The 17,916-nt window shown below is 49.0% G+C and overlaps 1 protein-coding gene across 16 annotated transcripts in view; it reads right to left on the reverse strand.

The window, feature by feature from the left end:
* Positions 1-17,916, reverse strand: part of FGFR2 (fibroblast growth factor receptor 2) — a 257,267-nt gene that overhangs the window by 205,671 nt on the left and 33,680 nt on the right. For all 16 annotated transcript variants that reach the window (XM_029610550.1, XM_029610554.1, XM_029610553.1 and 13 more), the window contains exon 2: positions 8,864-9,112. In XM_029610550.1, coding sequence (XP_029466410.1) covers positions 8,864-9,029 — 166 coding nt within the window. In that variant the 5' untranslated portion in view covers positions 9,030-9,112. The remainder of the gene's footprint in view (positions 1-8,863; positions 9,113-17,916) is intronic.

Genomic DNA, 17,916 nt, shown 5'->3' on the forward strand with positions numbered 1-17,916 from the left:
TTGTGAAGAGTAGTCAATGTCTTGTATTTGATCCTTTGATCGATCGATAGCCAGTGAAGACTCCTCAGAACTGGGGTGATGTGTTCAGATTTCTTTATGCCAGTAAGTACTCTGGCCGAGGCATTTTGTAGCAATTGGAGTGGTCTTAGTGTAGATTTGGGAAGACCAGTGAAAAAGCGCGTTGCAATAGTCAAGACTTGAGAAAATGAGTGATTGCAGTACGGTTCTGAAATCATGCAGGTGTAAAAGCGGTTTGAGGTGTTTGAGTATATGAAGTTTGTGAAAACCTTCTTTCGTTTTCGTTGCGATGCTTTTTTTGAGGTTCAGTTCGTTGTCTATCCAGATACAGAGGTCTTTTACAAGGTTCTTCAGTTGGATGTTCTTGTTGTCAATTTGTATGGAAGGCATTTGAGTTATTTGTTCAGGGTTGATTCTTTTGATGAGGATGCATTCAGTTTTGTTTATATTGAGACATAACTTTAGTTGGTTCAGTAAGTTTCTAATCGAGATGAGGTGGTTTACTGTGAGGCTGATTGCATCTTCGATAGTAGAGGTTATTGGGATAAGTAATTGAATGTCATCGGCATACAAAAAGAATGTGATGCCAAGCCTTGAGATGAGTTGACAGATTGGGAGTAGGTATATATTAAAGAGGGTGGCCGAAAGGGCGGACCCTTGTGGTACCCCGGTTTCGAGGGGACAGGGATCAGATGAGATGTTATTAAGGGTGACTTTGAAGAACCTGTCTTTTAAAAATGAAGTGAACTAGTCCAGAGTTATTCCTGATAGACCTATGTTGGCCAGACTTGATATTAGTATTTTGTGGTCTACAGTGTTGAAGGCCGCAGAGAGATCAAGTAGGATTAATAAGTGGCTTAATTTGTTGTCAAATCCTCTTATTAATTTTGTTAGATAGATTGATCAGTAGGGTTTCTGTGCTGCGGTTCTTTCTGAAACCGTGTTGTGAGGGGTGAAGGATATTGTTGAACTCTAGGTGTTTGTTGAGTTGTTTCAATGCTGCTTTCTCTGTCAACTTGGCGAGTAAGGGGAGGTTGGAGATAGGACGGTAATTATTCAGATCTTTTGGGTCCAGGTTCTTTTTTTTCAATATGGGAGTGATTGTTGCGGTTTTCAGGTTAGCTGGTAGTTGACCCTCTTCAAGTGATTTGTTTATTATGGCAGCTAAGGATGGGGCAATAATATGTGCCATTTCCTTTAATACTTGGGTTGGGATAGTATTGAGATCATGTCGAGCTGGGTTTATTTTTTGTAGCATCTTTTCTGTTTCAATGTTTGAAATTGGTTCGAATTTCGACCAAGTTGTTATGGTTGATGGGTCAGAAGGTGCTTCATCGATAGAAGGGTTATTGAAGGTTTCAGATTTTTTTTTTTATTTTGTTCTTAAAGAACATTGCAAGGTCTTGGCTTAGGTTATTTGCTTCGGAAGTAGGGGTGATTATTTTGTTCTCGTCTATTAGGTTTTTTACGATGTTGAAGAGGGAGTTAGATTTATTTGTGGAATTTTTTATCTTTACACTATAGTAGTCACGTTTGGCATTCAGAATCATTTTCTTGTAGATGGCGAGTTGGGTGCGGTATCTTAGAAGGGTTGCTTGGCATTTGGCTTTGCGCCATTCTTTTTCCAACTTCCTGAGGTAGGATTTCATTGTTCTGAGATGTGAATTGAACCACGGGTTGTTTTTCTCTCTGTTTAGTTTTATCAGTTTCGTTTTCTCAGGATTTATGTTGTTTGTGGTTTGCTTAGTAAGGTGGAACCAGGACTGAGTGGCGTTATGTATATTGGATAGGTCTAGATTTATTAGTTGTTTCCCCAATTCTTGTTTGAGTGTGTCAGGTTGGAATGGGGGTCTGTATTTGAATGATAGTCGTTTGTTTGTTCTTGTCATTTTGTTGGTGTTAACTTGTGCACAGCATTGAATTAGGTAGTGTTCCGACCAGGGGACAGGTTTGAGAGATATTGTAGTGTCGAAGAGGTATTGGTTGGTGAAGATCAAATCCAGCGTATGACCTGCTTTGTGAGTGGGGTTGTTTACAAGTTGGCTCAAGTTTAGGCTGGAAAGCATGTCAAGCATGGTTTGGCAGTTTTGAGATTTAGGGTTGGCATCGGTATGAAGATTGAAGTCACCAAGTATTATGGAAGGTTTTTTTGTGCTGATGTTTGTTACTAAGAATTCAAGTAGTGGGGAGATCTCATTGTCAAGAAGCTTGGGTGGACAATGTACCAGAAATATTTGTAGGAATTCAGAGTAGAGTACAGCAATTTCGTATTTCTTAGGTAGTTTGTGTGGGATCAGCTTCATAGAGAAATGTTTTTTTTATGATGAGGAGTATTCCTCCTCCTCTGCGTGACTTGTGTGGGATGGAGAATGTGTCGTAAGCATTGTTGGCAAGCTGATTTGTTAGTACTTGATCGGTATCTTTGAACCATGTCATGTCTAGAGCAGCAACAAATGGCATCGCTGGCCAACATGCCTGATGGCCTCCAAAGTGGCCCACACATCCATGGCGGCCACTCACCGCTATGGCATCGAGGGCAGGCACACACGCACCTTGTTAGGATCAAGGGAGTCGATGGCATCGAGGGGAACCATGGCACTCTATGGCAATCCTGGTCCCCAGACACTAGAAGTCTGTGCCGCTACTCCACCACATGGAGGCCCAAGGTGCACGATGACTCCGGTGCATTGAGACTCTACAGCAACCACAGATGCCTACAGCACAGAAGGCCCTTACGGCATAGAGGGAGGTCACGAACCTTGATGCCAGAGGGCACTCTGGCACCTCGATGGCATCGAGGGTGACCATGACACTCAATAGCAGTCCTGGTCCCCGACGTGGTCCTGACATTGAGCATCAGATCAACGATTTATTTATTTTATTTAAAAACTTTTCTATACCGTCGTTTAGTAGTATACCATCACAACGGTTTACAGATAGGCACATAAATAAGTCTGGTTAGGATTATAAATTAGCTAGTAGGTGCCAATAAAGATTCGGTTACATGATTCAAATAATATATGCTATTTGGATTGTGGATTGGAAATTCCATTTATATGAATAATAGGATATCCATATATGAGATAATAGGATATCCATATATGAGCTGGTCACAGATGTGCACGGGCAACCATTACTGGGCATGGCACCAAAGGCGCAGCAGCAAGCTGCTTGCCCAGGCTCCTGCTCACCCTCTCTGACAAGGAACCTGCACTGCCATCACAGGCAAGCAGGAGGGGAGGGTACGACACCCAGGGCTCCTGCCCATGAAGAATAGTTCCTTTTAATGTAAGGAGGATGAGCTCTCCCCCCCCACAGGAACAGTGTGGTCCTCGATCTCTTCACTGTCCGAACCTCCATCAATACTGATCAATCAGTGAAACAACACGGAACTCCAGCCCGCATAGAACTCAGGCAAGTCCCCAGGCTCAGCGGCCTACACGGATCGCCCACAGACTGCATTCTGTCAGTCCTGCCAGCACCTGACAAAGGTACAAAAACAGAAAGAGCAAGGACACAGAAACTAAACTGCAGGTGCAGTATTTATTCAATAAGGGATAGTATCAGACTCTGCCAGACTGCACAGCAACCAAGGCCCGCCATGCGGCTGGCAGACAGTGGAAAGAAAAGGATAAAAGGAAAAGAAAAAAAAACAAACAACCTACTGTAAAGTAAAGGAAAGAAAAACAGCTGCCGCTCTAGAAAAAAAGTCACTTACAAAACTGTGGAAAGAGAGCAAAGCTGAATACCGTGACCCACACAGCTCCAGAGACTGAGGGACTCTGCCTGGGGGCAGAGTGATGATTACAGCTGCACGTGCTCAGTAGGGCATGTTTGAGAGTTCTAGAACTCTTTGAGCTCCAAGTTCCGTGCCGGGCTCCATCCGATGATGTCACCCATGTGCGAGGACGGCCGTCCCGCTTGTCCTCGGGGAACGTGGTCACCTGCACAGAGCGGCAGTTACAACCCTGAACACCTTGCTGGGCAGATTTGGTCTTCATGTGCTGTCACTGACCACGTTACTATTTATTCTCTCAGAGGCAGAAGGCTGAGCACTGAACACTGCTGGGCCTGCCGTTCAGAAATCTGAAACTGTGCAAAACTAGAAGGATCACTTTTTTTTTTTTTTTACACAAACACCAGACAAATATTCAGCACTGCCATGCCTTATTCTAACAAGATACTCCCTGCAGAACTGTAACCAGGACCCAGGGAGTATAACAAAGACATCTGCAGCAGATGTCACAATAAGGCTTCAGCGACTTCAGACATCACAGACAGCACTAAATGCCCTTGGCCACAGCATGCACCAACTCAGGAAGAAGCTCACATCCCACAAACAGCCAGGCCATTTCACCTCAGTCCTTACCTGCAGCTTCTTGCTCCATTATTCCCACACACAGTTCTGCGAAAGCACCTCAGTCCTGCCCTGCAGCACCCCCTATTCCACTCCTGAGACCCTCAAACAAACCCAGCTCTGCCAAAGCACCTCAGTCCTGCCCTGCAGCACCCCTATTCCACTCCTGAGACCCTCAAACGTACCCAGCTCTGCCAAAGCACCTCAGTCCTGCCCTGCAGCACCCCCTATTCCACTCCTGAGACCCTCAAACATACACACAGCTCTGCCAAAGCACCTCAGTCCTGCCCTGCAGCACCCCCTATTCCACTCCTGAGACCCTCAAACATACACACAGCTCTGCCAAAGCACCTCAGTCCTGCCCTGCAGCACCCCTATTCCACTCCTGAGACCCTCAAACATACACACAGCTCTGCCAAAGCACCTCAGTCCTGCCCTGCAGCACCCCCTATTCCACTCCTGAGACCCTCAAACATACACACAGCTCTGCCAAAGCACCTCAGTCCTGCCCTGCAGCACCCCTATTCCACTCCTGAGACCCTCAAACGTACACACAGCTCTGCCAAAGCACCTCAGTCCTGCCCTGCAGCACCCCCTATTCCACTCCTGAGACCCTCAAACATACACACAGCTCTGCCAAAGCACCTCAGTCCTGCCCTGCAGCACCCCTATTCCACTCCTGAGACCCTCAAACGTACACACAGCTCTGCCAAAGCACCTCAGTCCTGCCCTGCAGCACCCCCTATTCCACTCCTGAGACCCTCATACACAGCTCTGCCAAAGCACCTCAGTCCTGCCCTGCAGCACCCCCTATTCCACTCCTGAGACCCTCAAACATACACACAGCTCTGCCAAAGCACCTCAGTCCTGCCCTGCAGCACCCCTATTCCACTCCTGAGACCCTCAAACATACACACAGCTCTGCCAAAGCACCTCAGTCCTGCCCTGCAGCACCCCTATTCCACTCCTGAGACCCTCAAACATACACACAGCTCTGCCAAAGCACCTCAGTCCTGCCCTGCAGCACCCCCTATTCCACTCCTGAGACCCTCATACACAGCTCTGCCAAAGCACCTCAGTCCTGCCCTGCAGCACCCCCTATTCCACTCCTGAGACCCTCAAACATACACACAGCTCTGCCAAAGCACCTCAGTCCTGCCCTGCAGCACCCCCTATTCCACTCCTGAGACCCTCAAACATACACACAGCTCTGCCAAAGCACCTCAGTCCTGCCCTGCAGCACCCCCTATTCCACTCCTGAGACCCTCAAACATACACACAGCTCTGCCAAAGCACCTCAGTCCTGCCCTGCAGCACCCCCTATTCCACTCCTGAGATCCTCAAACATACACACAGCTCTGCCAAAGCACCTCAGTCCTGCCCTGCAGCACCCCTATTCCACTCCTGAGACCCTCAAACATACAAACAGCTCTGCCAAAGCACCTCAGTCCTGCCCTGCAGCACCCCCTATTCCACTCCTGAGACCCTCAAACGTACACAGCTCTGCCAAAGCACCTCAGTCCTATCCTGCAATACCCCCTATTCCACTATTGAGACCTCACACACAGCTCGTCAAAGCACCTCAGTCCTACCCCCCCAGTACTCCCTGATATTACAATAGTGAGACTCTCCACTTCCCCCACCACCACTCCAGTTCTCTCTGCCCTACTCCACAATCAAGGTTTAACCTATATCCGCATGTCTTGATTGCTGGGGGACAGGCTTATCCTGCCTTTGTATACATAGCCTGACATTCCTGCAGAGCTCCCAACCTGATAACTCAAGAGCCTGCCCCTGCTCACACTTGACTAATCCTGCACTGTGAAACTCTGCCCCGAGTGCAGGCAGCAGGTCAGACCTGCTTTCCAGTCCTGAAGCAGGGGAGCATCCTGAGGCACACCCGAGACCAGGAAGGCCAAGAAACCTACAAAGCAGAGGGGATAAGAAGCAATCCGCTTTATCATCCAATTCTATCTGAAGCGCTGGGAGACAAAGTCACAGAGTCGGCGACAGAACCAAGGCACAGGGAGATACAGGATGCTGGGCTTGACTGGCCTGACGCAGCATAGCACTTTCTATGTACTTACCCCCTGCCGGCAGCTCACCAGACCCCTCAACAACTTCTCTGCCAACACCCCTCCCCCCCCCAGAAGGCGTCAGGTGCACTCTCAGCACAGTCACTTCATGAAGCGGTGATGAGAAGCCAGCTTTTCCCTCGTAGTGTCTTATTACCTTCAGCTAAGTGCCTGCCCCAGAGATATTCCCTGCCGATGACAGACGAATATATTACATAGAGAAAGGATTCATCCTATCTCCTGCCCGCATCGCAGGGCCCTGCACAGCACAGCCGCTGAAGGGAAGAGGGAGCAGGATCATTGGATAAATTGAGGCAGGGCAGAGATGGGAAGCCAGGATCACCATGCTCTCACCACCACACCTGTCCGGCACCGCTTTTATTCCCTCCCTTTTACAGCCACCTCTACATTAGCTCTGCTGCTGTTCCACTACAGATGAAACGCTTGGGGTCTGTGGGTAGAGGGAGACAATTCATTAGTGGAGTAAAGCTAAAGAGAAACCCACTGACAGAAAGGAGTGGGTACAGAGAAGGGCGAGAAAAAGGATAAAGGGGATGGGACAGCTCCCCTATGAGGAAAGACTAAAGAGGTTAGGACTTTTCAGCTTGGAGAAGAGACGGCTGAGGGGGGGATATGATAGAGGTGTTTAAAATCATGAGAGGTCTAGAACGGGTAGATGTGACTCGGTTATTTACTCTTTCAGATAATAGAAAGACTAGGGGGCATTCCATGAATTTAGCATGGGGCACATTTAAAACTAATCGGAGAAAGTTCTTTTTTACTCAACGCACAATTAAACTCTGCAATTTGTTGCCAGAGGATGTGGTTAGTGCAGTTAGTATAGCTGTGTTTAAAAAAGGATTGGATAAGTTCTTGGAGGAGAAGTCCATTACCTGCTATTAAGTTCACTTAGAGAATAGCCACTGCCATTAGCAATGGTTACATGGAATAGACTTAATTTTTGGGTACTTGCCAGGTTCTTATGGCCTGGATTGGCCACTGTTGGAAACAGGATGCTGGGCTTGATGGACCCAGTCTGACCCAGTCTGACCCAGTATGGCATGTTCTTATCTTCTTATTAAGGCACACCCACCAGAGAGCGCTCCAAAGGAAACCATGTTGGCATTATCAGGCAACATCCAAGAACTATCATCCTGGAGAACATGATGAATCAGAGGAAGGGTGGAGAAGAATGGCTGCCCTTTCCATCAAACCATGCTGTATTATAATGTACTGGTGCTGTCCACCCGGACTAATAATCACTCCTCATCCCTTGCCCTCACACCATGTTCTCCGGCACCTGCAGCAGACCCGGGATGGACAAGCCCTGCTACAAAAAGGACCTCAAACAGCAAAACCTTACTTTGCCAAAATTCAGACCTAATGGGTTCAACAGTTGTCAAAACATGTTCTCCTTCTCAGTAATAAATCATTTCTAATCCATCCGAGTTTACTGCCCTCATTCGGTGACAATCCCAGCTAGCAGAATTCAGAACAGCGACGCATGTAAAGCATCCTGCAAGCTGCCATGCAATACCTTTCATTGCAACAACCTCCTGTTGCCATCTTGATAAAGAATTTGAAGCCCATGCCTGTCTCTTTCATCTGCTCCAACCCACTGGAAGGGCAGCTCAATACGGCCCTTCCTGGACAAGGCCCATCTCCCCCTACCAGATACGCCATGCAGGCTAAACACACACACGCATCAATTTGTTTCTTTCTACAAAGAAACATGCCCGATTCATTAACGTAGGAAATTCTGCTCTGCGGCCCTGCAGCCAAAAAGTACATACCCCCAGCACCATGCAGCAGAAACGAGTGAGTGCTTGGAGACAACCTCGTGCAGCAGGAGGGAGAAATTCAAAAAGGTAAGACAAGACACAGTCAGCTCTTCAATCTCTCCAGCACCCCATCCACTCAAAATCCCCTTATGTGCAGGCGTCAGGTACGCTGTTCTAAGGCAGACCTCCACCCTGCTGAAGACCTTGGGTAAAGTCAGGAGAGATTGCAGGGAAACACTGAGGGATGAGCTCTCCTTAATCCACACTTCCTGCCGCTTTCCTATGTGCTGCTTTAAATTCTGCCTAATGCCACAAAAACAAAACAGCAGCCCACCATCTGACCTGGAGACAAATGACCAGCCAGAACTGTCCTCAGAAGTGGGGTAGGAGGGGTGAAACTCAGCAAGCCTCATCCCCCTCCACTCCACACAGTGCAAGACTATCGCACCGTCTTCTGAAGGCCTTCCAGAATTACAAAATGAGGTTTCAATCAGTCAACAATGCAAAACCACTCAGTTTCTCTTTGTAAGCTCGGTCACGCAGACCAGTGCCCTGGGCAGAGAATAGGAGGTGCCAGTGGCCATTCCCTAGGCTTGGTGAAAGAGCAGCAGACAGCAAACAACTTAACTCACCTTCTGGTTCCAAAGTGGTGCCTTCCACCAAGCTGTACGAGGGCCGGGCCAGGGCCAGAGTCAACGTAGAAACCACGAGCAGGCCCATGATGTGGCCCAACTGAACCATCTTGTCCGAGCCAACAGCTCCTCCTCTCCTGGGGCTGCAAGTGCATGCTGCTGCCATTGGGTCACGTCTTTGCCAGCATGGAGCGCGGACAGCGCCTCCACGGCCCAGGCCGAGAGCCCCAGTGTTCTCAGTTACAGCTGCTGTTGGGGAGAAGAGAGCAAACCGGTCAGACACATCCCTGGGTACACACAGACGGGAAAGAAGGGAACGGTAAAAGGTTCTGCGCACGAGGGACTGATGTGAATAAACGCCTGCTACAATATCCCAAGGCCTCAGAAACTGCTGGGCAAGAGCCATGCAACGCACGCACAGGGACAGGGCTACCGGTGCCTAAGCAGGGAGGAAAGAAGGAACCGTGCCTGAGAGCGTCCAGAGAAGGAAGCTGTGCGCTCTCAATAAAACGGTATCAGAGTCTGCAAAGAACGCAATATCTTCTGGTTCTGATACGGCCCAACATATGATTGTTCTCACAGAACTGAAAATAACTACTATTCATCGTAGAAATTAAACTGCATTAATCATCTTCCTTACAGACATTTAGATACAGGAAGAGAAAACAAGCGAGTGTGCAAGAGGGCAAGATGGAGGCGGCCGAGAGCACGTTGACATTCGGCATTACAGAGCAGAACCACACAGCCACAAGACATGCGGCATTATACAGCAGACCCTCGCAGGCCGAGAGCACGTTGACATTCGGCATTACAGAGCAGAACCACACAGCCACAAGACATGCGGCATTATACAGCAGACCCTCGCAGGCCGGGAGCACGCTGGCATGCGGCGTTACACAGCAGAACCACACAGCCACAAGACATGCGGCATTATACAGCAGACCCTCGCAGGCCGGGAGCACGCTGGCATGCGGCGTTACACAGCAGAACCACACAGCCACAAGACATGCGGCATTATACAGCAGACCCTCGCAGGCCGGGAGCACGCTGGCATTACAGAGCAGAACCACACAGCCACAAGACATGCGGCATTATACAGCAGACCCTCGCAGGCCGGGAGCACGCTGGCATTACAGAGCAGAACCACACAGCCACAAGACATGCGGCATTATACAGCAGACCCTCGCAGGCCGGGAGCACACTGGCATTACAGAGCAGAACCACACAGCCACAAGACATGCGGCATTATACAGCAGACCCTCGCAGGCCGGGAGCACGCTGGCATGCGGCGTTACAGAGCAGAACCACACAGCCACAAGACATGCGGCATTATACAGCAGACCCTCGCAGGCCGGGAGCACGCTGGCATGCGGCGTTACAGAGCAGAACCACACAGCCACAAGACATGCGGCATTATACAGCAGACCCTAGCAGGCCGGGAGCACGCTGGCGTTACAGAGCAGAACCACACAGCCACAAGACATGCGGCATTATACAGCAGACCCTCGCAGGCCGGGAGCACGCTGGTGTTACAGAGCAGAACAACACAGCCACAAGACATGCGGCATTATACAGCAGACCCTCGCAGGCCGGGAGCACGCTGGCATGCGGCGTTACAGAGCAGAACCACACAGCCACAAGACATGCGGCATTATACAGCAGACCCTCGCAGGCCGGGAGCACGCTGGCATGCGGCGTTACAGAGCAGAACCACACAGCCACAAGACATGCGGCATTATACAGCAGACCCTCGCAGGCCGGGAGCACGCTGGCATGCGGCGTTACAGAGCAGAACCACACAGCCACAAGACATGTGGCATTATACAGCAGACCCTCACAGGCCGGGAGCACGCTGGCGTTACAGAGCAGAACCACACAGCCACAAGACATGCGGCATTATACAGCAGACCCTCGCAGGCCGGGAGCACGCTGGCATTACAGAGCAGAACCACACAGCCACAAGACATGTGGCATTATACAGCAGACCCTCACAGGCCGGGAGCACGCTGGCGTTACAGAGCAGAACCACACAGCCACAAGACATGCGGCATTATACAGCAGACCCTCGCAGGCCGGGAGCACGCTGGCAATACAGAGCAGAACCACACAGCCACAAGACATGCGGCATTATACAGCAGACCCTCGCAGGACGGGAGCACGCTGGCAATACAGAGCAGAACCACACAGCCACAAGACATGCGGCATTATACAGCAGACCCTCGCAGGCCGGGAGCACGCTGGCATTACAGAGCAGAACCACACAGCCACAAGACATGTGGCATTATACAGCAGACCCTCACAGGCCGGGAGCATGCTGGCGTTACAGAGCAGAACCACACAGCCACAAGACATGCGGCATTATACAGCAGACCCTCGCAGGACGGGAGCACGCTGGCATGCGGCGTTACAGAGCAGAACCACACAGCCACAAGACATGCGGCATTATACAGCAGACCCTCGCAGGCCGGGAGCACGCTGGCGTTACAGAGCAGAACCACACAGCCACAAGACATGCGGCATTATACAGCAGACCCTCGCAGGCCGGGAGCACGCTGGCAATACAGAGCAGAACCACACAGCCACAAGACATGCGGCATTATACAGCAGACCCTCGCAGGCCGGGAGCACGCTGGCATTACAGAGCAGAACCACACAGCCACAAGACATGCGGCATTATACAGCAGACCCTCGCAGGCCGGGAGCACGCTGGCATTACAGAGCAGAACCACACAGCCACAAGACATGCGGCATTATACAGCAGACCCTCGCAGGCCGGGAGCACGCTGGCATGCGGCGTTACAGAGCAGAACCACACAGCCACAAGACATGCGGCATTATACAGCAGACCCTCGCAGGCCGGGAGCACGCTGGCATGCGGCGTTACAGAGCAGAACCACACAGCCACAAGACATGCGGCATTATACAGCAGACCCTCGCAGGCCGGGAGCACGCTGGCATGCGGCGTTACAGAGCAGAACCACACAGCCACAAGACATGCGGCATTATACAGCAGACCCTCGCAGGCCGGGAGCACGCTGGCATGCGGCGTTACACAGCAGAACCACACAGCCACAAGACATGCGGCATTATACAGCAGACCCTCGCAGGCCGGGAGCACGCTGGCATGCGGCGTTACACAGCAGAACCACACAGCCACAAGACATGCGGCATTATACAGCAGACCCTCGCAGGCCGGGAGCACGCCGGCGTTACAGAGCAGAACACAGCCACAAGACATGCGGCATTATACAGCAGACCCTCGCAGGCCGGGAGCACGCTGGCATGCGGCGTTACACAACAGAAACTCACAAGTCGGCCGGACTGAAATTTTTCCCAGGTTTGGGTAGTGAAACTTATTTGCCCCATGGAAGGATACAGAGAAGCAAATATTACAGAAGTAGATGCAGGCTGCCAGTGTAATGAGGGGTTAATGCTAGACTCATAACCTGCTCCACCCTTTCCAATACTGCCTGGGGCTCTCACATTCCTTACTTATCTTCTGTCACAAAGACCCCTCCCAAAAACCTGGGGCCTGGAAGCAGAGACCAGGGAGGTTCCCTAGTTATCCCTGAACACAGAGCCAGTGCAAGATTTCTGATTGTCCTATGCAGCTTCAAATGTTGGCTTCTCTCCCTCCCCCCATCCACATGGGTGCTAATGATGTTCAATACACCCACCCACCCCCTCTGGTTTCCACACTGCTTACACTCCTCCTCAGCTCTTCAAATGTGCCTGACTGCAGGGATCCAAGCCTCTGCACGCTCACAGTCCCTGTGGCAATGGGATCCTGCCTCCTCTCCTTACTTTGCAAGCACGCCCAGGAAGGGAGAGAGCGGCATCAGAGACTGTGAGCACGAAGCAGCCCACGGCGAGATCTAGGACTGCCCAGGGTGGCAGCAGCAGGCCCTGTCACCACTCCTTGCAGCTTGCCCGGAGAAGAAAGTCTATAATGCACATTCGGACAGCTCAAGTTTGGATTATGGACTTCAGAGAGACGGGGTGGCGGAAGAGGTGAGCAAACGTTAGTGTTCCCACCCAAAACTAGAGGACAGAGATAACAAGAGTAGACTCTCAGCAATGTCAGGTATTACATTACCTCCTATCCCTGCCTCAGCTTTCACCCCCCTGTTCCCTAGCCTACCTCCCTCAGCTCATGCCCACACCATTCAAAGTTTTCCTTGTGCTGAGCAGGAGCTGTGACTCGGAGCAGGGCAGAGACACCCAGCTGCTGTGAGTGTTAGTTGCAGCCCCACCCTGCCTGTCCTCAAGGCAACAGGCAGCACCGTGCATGGGGGTGGGAGGTGCACGCTGCCGAGAGCATGAGGTGCAGCTACCGTGCATGAGGTGCACGCTGCCGAGAGCAGAGCAGAAGGAAAGGAGGTGAGAGAGACTGAGCAGTGCTCGGGAATCTGGCCAGCAAAATATTGGCCTGTCGTTGAGCCCAGCTTTGCCGCTGCTCATGGGCCCCCCTTCCTCCCTTGTAGTTCCTCCTCTGTCTCTCTCTGCTCCTCGTTTTTCCCCTCTCTCCAGAACTGCCAGGGTTTGCAGCAGCAGCACCAAGCCCCACAGGCTCTGAAAACATGCAATGTAGTTATTTTAAAGGACTCAAGTTATCAATAACTGGAGAAGGAAGCTGATGAGCAGCGCACAGTTATACTAATCTACCAAAGATTACCGGATCCTCTAAGTGGGTCCCATCCAGGGCCCACTGATCCAGTCATTTTGACATTTCTAGGTTTAATGAAGCAGGAGTTTGATTTGATTAGGTCTCAGTTTAAGAACAGATTTTGTAATATCAAGCGAGAACGAGAAACACTGGTCTCATTGAAAAAAAAAAGAAAAATCCAGATACTGTAAGTAAGGCAGCTGATAAAGATGGTGCCACTGTCTTTATGGAAGGAAATGTTATGTTAGCTTTCAGACTCATCGCTTTATTCCCCCTGAGCCAATCAGACCCAACAATGACTAAGGAAAGACTTGATCGGCACCTTGATGTAGATCGCATAAACGTATAACTTAGAGAGACTACAGATTTATGAAAGGTGACTATCCAGTAACACATACACTACCTACAAATCATAAGCCACTGAGTCATTTGATTACTTCCGCAAAGGCTTCATTGTCGAAACCTTTATCCATCTTTACAGATCGTTGCAGCCTTCTGTTTCCCTCCTATGCGAGGAATTCATCAGACGATATTTCATTTTGGAAAACCTTGCTAGGCCCTTATGATGGCGTTTATACAAGTGACCATAGACATTGAGTCACTCTGTATTAATATCCCTCAGGATGAGGCCCTTCATGAAATTCAAGCCCGGAGCATTGCAATGCGTTTACCTTCTTTCTTTGCGACTGGAAGAATTTGCCTCAAAGAACATGTTTTCATATTAGACAGCCCTTTTATCATCTAATTAAAGGTTCTGCTATGGGGGCCACTATTGCCCCCTACATACAGGCCGATACAGTACAGTGCGCGCCAACGGAGCGCAATGTTAACCCTCTATTGGACGTGCATTTTCGACGCGTGTTTGACGTGATAGCGTTACCCCTTATTCAGTAAGGGGCCACAAACGAGTGTCCAACCCCACGAACCTAATAGTGCCCGCAACATGCAAATGCATGTTGATGGCCCTATTAGGTATTCCCGCGCGATTCAGAAAACATTTGCTTTCAGAAATTAGCGCCTACCCAAAGGTCGGCGCTAATTTCTTCGGGCACTGGGAAAGTGCTCAGAAAAGCAGTAAAAACTGCTTTTCTGAGCACCCTCCGACTTAATATCACGGCAATATTAAGTCTGAGGCCCCAAAAGTTACAAAAAGTAAAAAAAAAAAAAATTTTTTGAAGTCGGCCGGCGACTGTCTGGTCGAAAACCGGATGCTCAATTTTCGGCGTCCGGTTTCCGAACCCGAGGCTGTCAGCAGGTTTGAGAACCGATGCCAGCAAAATTGAGCGTTGGCTGTCAAACCCGCTGACAGCCGCCGGTCCGGTCCAAAAGGAGGTGCTAGGGACACCAGCGCGTCCCTAGCGCCTCCTTTTGCCTATTTCTACCACCGGACCTAATTTGAATAGTGAATCGCATGCACAGGAGAGCGGGCGTTCGCCAGCTCTCCCACGGACTTTACTATATTGGCCCAATAGCTAGTCTGTATGAGGAAGCTTCTGGACGACATTGGTTTCCCAGTTCTCCTTGTCAAGCATATATTAAAATCTGGCACCGGTTCAGAGATGTTTTTTGCTTTGGAGTTAAAAGGCAATTTTTTTCTATAGCTCAGCACATGCGATGAGAACTGATGATTTACTTATCAAGCTTTTTTTGAGGTTACTATTTATTTCTCCCTTAAAGTTCTATGTCAACATGTTTTAATGTTATAATGTATTCCGCCTCTGAGGCGACAGTTCAGTTCCATGTAAACCGGTGCGATATGTATTGTATATAGGAACATCAGTATAGAAAAAAATTAAAAATAAATTTAATGGATGGAATCTATTTTTAAAAAGCCTACACACTGTAACACCCATAAGTTCTTGAGTTCTCATCCTAGAAAATTATGCTGAAAGATTCCTGTCGGCCAGTTTGTAATGCTATGGAGATTATGTTCCACTGTCCAAGAATTTAAGGACCGTTCTATTGACATGCAATTCCATTTCCTTCAGCGAGGTCATTCTAAATATTTTATTTAAAAAGGTGTTTATATTTGGGCTCAATGGGCTGATCGTGATTTGATTTTGCACCCTAATAAGGTGCTAAGGAGAATTGTATCATCTGCACCCTCTCTTTTTCACCACCAATTCATTCGATTCAACATAGCATCTATCAGCATTGGCATGTTACACAGCTTTATTGGTTCTTTCAGCAATTGCTGGTTTGTCCATTAAAAAGGAGGCTGAAGCATCAAAGATCATACATTGAACTCATGAGACGAGCCAATCTGACAATCATGTGGGTCACTATTCTTGTGGCGACAACACTGTATGCTCACCTCCTATAGGTTCCTACAATCTGCGATTTTTCTACCTTCCACCTCAGGTACCTCGGGGGCTGTGAACACCATTTGGTGGCCATGAAATTTGTTTTGCATCAGAGAGAGGACGAGATCCCACATACAAGAATAATTGAACATCAGAGTCACATTACACGGAATTAAACTTGAAGGTCTGCTGGTTGAACACTGTATAAAAGCTCGGACACTGATTTGATGAGTTAATTTTTTCAGTATTGGATAAACATCCCATTAACAATAGGGGGGTAGAGATTTTGACTTGCATCCAATTCACACTGAGCAAAAGTGGATCTTTAGTCCAAACACCATTAAACCATGTGGCCTAAACAAGGATACCGTGGACTGTCTTTTACTAAAATAGCTCTGACGGTTGAGGCTTTGCCAGGTACTTTCATAGCTGTGGTTTCACTTCATTGGTTACGTTCTAGTAAAGGGCGGGTCATCGTTCCTTTAAAACATTTCTATGAACGAGCAAGCTTTGAAATCGAATTGGGTGCTGATTAGATATTGCTATAGGAAAGAAATGCTGTGGCCGGCCAGTTATACCCTTTACAAGAGCCACGACAGGCGCACTTTATAAGCAGTAGCTCTGGCTCGAGACACTCAACCATACTTTAGAGACTTCTCATGACATTGTGTGCTTTAAGGTCTCTACAGCATAATGAGGCAAGCGCTTTGCCAATACACCAGTTGTGTCACTTCTCCAGTTTTGGCGTCCTCTTGTCATCTCTGGGTTCCAGTGGGACTTGTACATCTTGGTTTTTCACTAACAAGAAGTCTGAGCTGAGCCTTGTATGCCTGTTAACATCAGTCCATCTTCAAATTACGTACTGTAATGTATGATGAGCAAAAGAGTATTGCTCTGGTACAAAACTAGATTATAACACAGCTACTCATAGAAACATTTTTTGTGTGCATATTTTGAAAAACTGTTTCAAAGGTCTATGGTAGATGATTATAACTGTGTGCTTGCTGCTTGTCCTTTTGGTTCTCCAATATTGACAAACTGAGGCTCCTTACACGCTACCTTGAATAGAGCACTACTTCTTTGCTCCTTGGTTCCCAGTGCCTTCGTTGGTAGGAATACTTTGCTTTTCGTAGTGTGGACTGTTTACCTCTTTTTCAGTTGGTAAGCAATTTTTAAAAATCATAAAAGCTCAACACACAAAAATACACAGAGCCATGGTAAAAAGCAGTGCAGCTGTACATATGATAGATGGAGGCTTTTTTTCAGGGGTAACTCACGGGACTGGAGTACAGACACCTTTCACTTCCAGCTCCTTGATTTGCCGTGTGGAACCTCAAAAAAAAAAACCGAACACGCATGCATCCTGCGTGGGAATACTGGCACCTTTTTCCCAGAAAAAAGTACTGGATAGACATGAAGGCAAAATGATTTCAAATACTGCCAACTCTTTGAGTTTGTGTGGCTATCAGGTCCTGTCGTGCTGCGACTGCTACTCCTCTTTGCCGCCCAGGGCGAATAGACGCCTTGCACGCTGGGCTGGGACGCACCGTGCTGCCCCAGGCAAATGCACGACCCCATTCACTTGCAAAATGAAGAGACCTCTTAGACAGACCCATGGCAACCGAAGCACCCTGTACATCCCCACGAACCTGCAGTTTCTCCTTCGCTGCACCTAAAAGTCTCCCTTTCAAACTTCTATCATGATTTTGCATCTTTTCTGCCTCAGTTTCCTCCTTTACATCTCCAGCTCAGTCAGATTGTGCTTTCATCCTTATTTTAACATTCACCCCCAGCTTGCTCAGTCAGACTACTGTGAGGCCATATTGATCTGGGGGTCCTTCCAGAGTATGTAATTGTGAATGATGCTGCCCCCACCCCCACAAGTTGTGAGTGCTTCCTCCGCAGCACTGCCATGTCCAGGAAGCAGAATCCAGGCTAGGAATCCAACCCAGGGCCTTTAAAGGGCAGCGGCTGCCTCTCTCCCCTCACTGACTGACTGTCTCTTTATCTCTACTAGCCCCTCTGTCCCCTCACCCCTCCCCTTGTGACAGTTTTTCATTACTGCTTCTGCCCACCCTCTCCCC

The sequence above is a fragment of the Rhinatrema bivittatum genome, chromosome 7 (assembly GCF_901001135.1).
Source record: "Rhinatrema bivittatum chromosome 7, aRhiBiv1.1, whole genome shotgun sequence".
In the NCBI taxonomy this organism is placed as follows: Eukaryota; Metazoa; Chordata; class Amphibia; order Gymnophiona; family Rhinatrematidae; genus Rhinatrema; species Rhinatrema bivittatum.